The 5,078-nt window shown below is 39.2% G+C and overlaps 1 protein-coding gene across 1 annotated transcript; it reads right to left on the bottom strand.

Moving 5' to 3' along the window:
• Positions 1-515: 515 nt before the first annotated feature.
• LOC124857040 (green-sensitive opsin-like) lies at positions 516-2,563 on the bottom strand. The gene is made up of 5 exons (XM_047348086.1): positions 2,094-2,563; positions 1,835-2,003; positions 1,535-1,700; positions 1,184-1,423; positions 516-1,097 (listed from the first exon to the last, which is right to left on the bottom strand). The coding sequence occupies exons 1-5, from the start codon at positions 2,476-2,478 to the stop codon at positions 999-1,001; spliced, it is 1,059 nt and encodes a 352-aa protein (XP_047204042.1). The 5' UTR covers positions 2,479-2,563; the 3' UTR covers positions 516-998.
• Between the last annotated feature and the right edge of the window lie 2,515 nt (positions 2,564-5,078).

Genomic DNA, 5,078 nt, shown 5'->3' on the forward strand with positions numbered 1-5,078 from the left:
ATAACCTCTGTTTCTCTGTTTCACCCTTGTTCCATCCTCAATCTCAGTTTAATGTTCTCACATGCAAACTAAACTAAAAGCATGAAAGTACATGATTTTAATTCTCAACACAACCCTACCCTGTTTCTGGTGGAAACAGTTTTGCTCCATTGCTTACTCAGAGGAAGGGTTGCATTGACTTGATGCGGTCTGCCATTTTCCTTAATTAGATCACTTTTTCATAAGTGGCCTGAGCCTCATTGCTTGGGATGGCTTCTTTTGATTTAATAAGATTGCTGTTTCACTTAACACGAATATTACTGTTACCGCTGAAATTATTGGACATTACTTTGTGTTGTGAGGTTTTAATATATTAATAAAAATAGATTTTTATAGAAAACAAAATAATGAAACATTACTGTTCAGTTGACTGCTCTTATTCCTTGAAAATTATTTATGATTTAGTTTAGAAATGTTTTGCATTGTAAGAACCTGAACGATCAGCTTTTTAAGTCAATAATGAACACACCATCATGTTTCATTTGATGCATGCATTTATTATCTAGTCATTACTAAGTTTTTTTTTTAATCAGTTTTTCACAAAATGCATAAAAATAATGCCACTGGTACACCAGTAAAACATGTTCCCTCCTATAATTACAAGCAAACACCCCACACTTGATTGCACATTCAGCAATTAAAGGTTTTCAGCGGTTCACAGCCTGTATTTATAGTTGAGGTGTTCAGAGATCCAAGTTCAGCCACGCATACTCCAACATACGCACTCACAGACACACATTCAAGCAGCTGCTGTACAAGATGAACTCCAAGGTAAAATTTACACTTAATACTTTACATGCATAACCAGATGAGACAGAATTCCTTGGTCCACAGTTGTTAAATCCATGAATTACTTTGGCAAAAGTCTCTTTTTTGAGTGGACTCTATTAAAATCAGACAACAATTATTCAGGAACTTGTCCACAGACTTGAAGACGTCGTGATTAAGACACATGGTCCTTAAGCAGCTGTTGAGACTTCTGTCTTGCTTGTTGACACTGAGGTCTCGTCTTCCACCATGCCACCCATTCCAATGGTGCTGAGCATGCAATTACGGAACTGAAAGGCAGAGCAAGGAGAATTTTTAAGAAAGTGCATATAAATACTTAAAAATGTAGGTTGTGGAGTCTGTAGAATATACCAACCTGTTTGTTCATCAGGACATAGATAACAGGGTTGTACAGGGCTGAGCTCTTTGCAAAAAAAGCAGGTAGGGCAGCAGTCAGAGCTGTGAAAGATGCTCCTTTGTTCAAAAAGATCCAGCCAGCAAAGGTTGCATATGGCGTCCAAGCTACCAAGAAGCCCAACACCATCAAGACACACATACGCGTTACTTCCTTCTCAGCTTTCTGTGTAGAAGCGGAGTCCTGCTGCTGAGCTGCGGCCTGCAGAGTTTAATAAGGTTATTAAACAATTGCAAAGGTGTTTCAGTAAGTTCGTAAGAACTTGATCACAAAGAATTGCTGTGAGAGGTAACTTGTGTAAATTTCACTTACGGCTTTGACTGTCAGGACAAGGCTTCCATAGGCGAAGAAAATCAGGAAAACAGGAATGAAGAAGTGAACAACAAACATGTAGATGACATAAGATTCGTTGTTGAATCCTGGGGCCAAGGTGTAGTAGTCAGGTCCACAGGAACACTGCATGCCTTCTGGAATGTACCTGTCAAATAATAAAACATGATGTATTTATTTGAGGATTTATGTAGTGGTTTACTTCTCTTTTTCTTGCAGTCTTAGTAAATTAAAAGCTACAGAAATCTTGATTAAATAATTTTGGGTCAAGCAAAGGTTTACCTGGACCACCCAAAAAGTGGGGGTGCCGCACAAGCAAGAGCCATGATCCAGGTGGAAAGGACTCCAGCTCCGGCGTGAGTTCCAGTGAATTTGAAGCTGCCCATGGGTTTGCACACAACAATGTATCTCTCAATAGCCAGAACAACCAGGGACCAGAGAGCAACTTCACCTGCAGAGACAGAAAATACAATACATCATTAAATGTTGACCAATGACTGAAACATGATTCCAGATTCATTTTTAGGGCCTTTCGTCTCACCTCCAAGTGTTGCCATGAATCCCTCAATACCGCAGAAGGTGGGTCCGAGGATGAAGTAACCATTTAAAGCAGATGTGATGGTGATGGTGAAACCGAAGCAGCACATGATGAGCCCGGCCACGGCCAAGTTCACCAGGATGAAGTTGAGTGGTTGCCGTAGCTTTTTGTTCTGAGCTGTTACAAACAACGTTAGACCGTTGATGGGAGTTCCGGTGCAGATCAGGAAGAACATGTAGAAGGCTAGGAGCTTGTAGATCATTGGGTCCACCATGTAGTACTGCGGGTATTCAAAGGGACTTCTGACAATGCCGGTTTTGTTGGACATTGGGATGTAGAAGTTATTGCCCTCAGTGCCATTGGGCTCGTATCCGCCATCCCAGCCCATCTTTGGTTGTCTTGTGTGTGGGAGATTTAGCTAATAGAAGTGCCAAAAGCCTCAGAGTGGTAAATGCCAACCCTACACTGGCAGTTTACGTGGACGCGGATGTTTTATACCTCCTCAGGGTTATCCCCACATTAGTAAAATTAGATTACGGGAGGATTGTGAGGAAGTGATCAGCTCAAATCTGACGGATAATTGACTTTAAGAAAGCACCGCAGGACAATGACCTTAGGGTTAAATATCTTCCTTCTGACTGACATCCAGCCTACAATTCCTGATACATCACTGTCCTCCTTCTTCAGTTTAAATTTTTCTGGAAATGGTTGCATTGCAATGCACACCTTATTTCCAATGCCAGAAATTACATATAAAAATATAAATGGGAATTGCAATATAAACTATTATTTACTGATTTGATTTATATGTAATAGATTTAAAATATAGCACACTTACCGTTATAATCATACTATGAAGTTTTTTGTAAATTTCCTCAGTTTATGAAGAATCAAGGCTGATGAAAATGAAAGATTTTGAGATGTTCAAAAATAATTAATTGAACTTGGGAATTTTAGTTACATGTCACATGAAAATTTACATCATGCTATTTGACAGGAATTATTTTCAGACAACAAAGGTCCCATCGGATTTCTTTAGCTGAGCTAGCACCCCTCACTTGCATTTATAATCTTTAGTGAGCACAATGCCAGACAGACTGAGGGATCAGACAAAGTCCAGGCATTCACTCCTCATCTGTTAATGACGGAGGAGAAAGTTTTGTTTTTGTTTGTGGAGGGCTTGCATCTTATAACGCAAGGAGATATGACTATGGTAAAGCCGCAATTGCAATTTCTATATTGATGGTGTTAAATCTTTCAATTTTTAAAGTGTTTGATTTTCATTAAATTTTCAGATCAGCTTCAACTTATTCAGCCAGAAGGAGCTTACCCTTTCTACAGTCCCTTGAAAAAGTATTTGCCCTCTCACAGATTTCTTCTGTTTCACTTTTTTGTCACACTAACAGAAGAAATCTGCAAGGGGTAAACACGTTTTTTCACAGCACTATAAGTGAGGTTGAAAGGTGAAGTCCCTGGAGAGGAATTAAGAGGTAGAAGAAATGGGAGACTACTTCTATACAGTAAACATAGAGAATTTATCCCAGAATTAACTGTTTACTACAGTGTGTTAAAGTTTTAGCAGTAAAACTGTACAGGGCTGCCTGTGCTTGACACAGAAAGGCATCAGTGGAGGAAATTTGATACAAGCAGTTTGTCCCTGATTCCTTAGCTAAATTTATGAAAATACAAAAAATAACCCAATGTGTCAGGCAGGTAATGGTAGCCTAATTATCACAGACAATGTTATTCCCAGAGAAAACCTAGCATTTAGCAGATGATTTATGGAAGGGTGATGCATCTCTCAGGTCCTGTGTCAGGTCTTTTTCAGGGCTTAGCCTGAACGACTATTGACAAGATCACTTTAAAAAGATTAGTAGAAAGTCGGTCTGCTTTAAAGGAAATGTGTGTTATTAGAGGTGGGTTAAAACTTTTATTTTTAATGTTTTCTCTGTACAGTTGTCTCACTTTTATTAGTTTGTTCTGGGAGAGTTTGATTTATTATGTGAATGCATTGTAAACTACTGGAAATACTAAATCGGATGCCAGGATTTCATCCATCCATTCATTGTCTATACCAGTTTGTCCTTGCAGGGTCGCAGAGTTGCTGGGGCCTATCTCCAGCGGTTATCTGGAGAAAGGTGACAGGTCACTAGTCCATCACAGGGCCACACAGAGACACACAGGACAAACAATGACACATGCACACATTCATTCCTAACGGCAGTATAGAGTTACCATTTAACCTCCTGCTACAGTCCCAAAACAGCAGACTGTGGGATGAAGCTGGAGTACCAAGAGAGGACTCACACATGCACGGAAAGAACATGCAAACTTCATTAAGAAAGGGTCCAGGCAAACCCAGGGTCTTCTTGCTGCTTGGCAACAATGTTACCAACAGTCCATCATTCAGCCCCACAGCAAAATTTCTACATTGAAATTTAGGGAAAAAAACATTATAATGAAAAAAATGTAACCCCCATGCTTTCATCTGGCGGTAAACACAGAATCACAGACACCTTTACAAATGAATCATCCACTTTACTTGCCATTTTCATTGCTGAAACAGTGATTTACTCAGCATTGCCAGACTGATCTCATAATTTCATTTCCCAGTAGATGTAGTGTGACCAAGTAATGGGTGTTCTTGACCACTGATGTTACCCACTTCTTACAGTAAGCTTTTGATACATCATGGCAAGGCCATTGCAGGACGAGGGGATACTGAGGTTAATCCACTCAGGAAAGAGGCAGTTATAGTTTCTTCAAGCAGTGATGAACACAGAGAGTGTGAAAGGTTGCCAGAAGACCTGACATGAGATTATTATTTTTTTAAAAAAAGGACATGCACTTCTATATAAAGTTCTCAAAAATTTTCAGTTTAAAAAACAGTCTAATACGGTTCATCTGAAAAGAATAGGACGATACTAAACGCAAATTAATTCATCAATATATTTAAATAGCAGATCATTTGAGAAGACTTTAAATTTT

Source organism: Girardinichthys multiradiatus, chromosome 20 (assembly GCF_021462225.1).
Source record: "Girardinichthys multiradiatus isolate DD_20200921_A chromosome 20, DD_fGirMul_XY1, whole genome shotgun sequence".
Taxonomy (NCBI): domain Eukaryota; kingdom Metazoa; phylum Chordata; class Actinopteri; order Cyprinodontiformes; family Goodeidae; genus Girardinichthys; species Girardinichthys multiradiatus.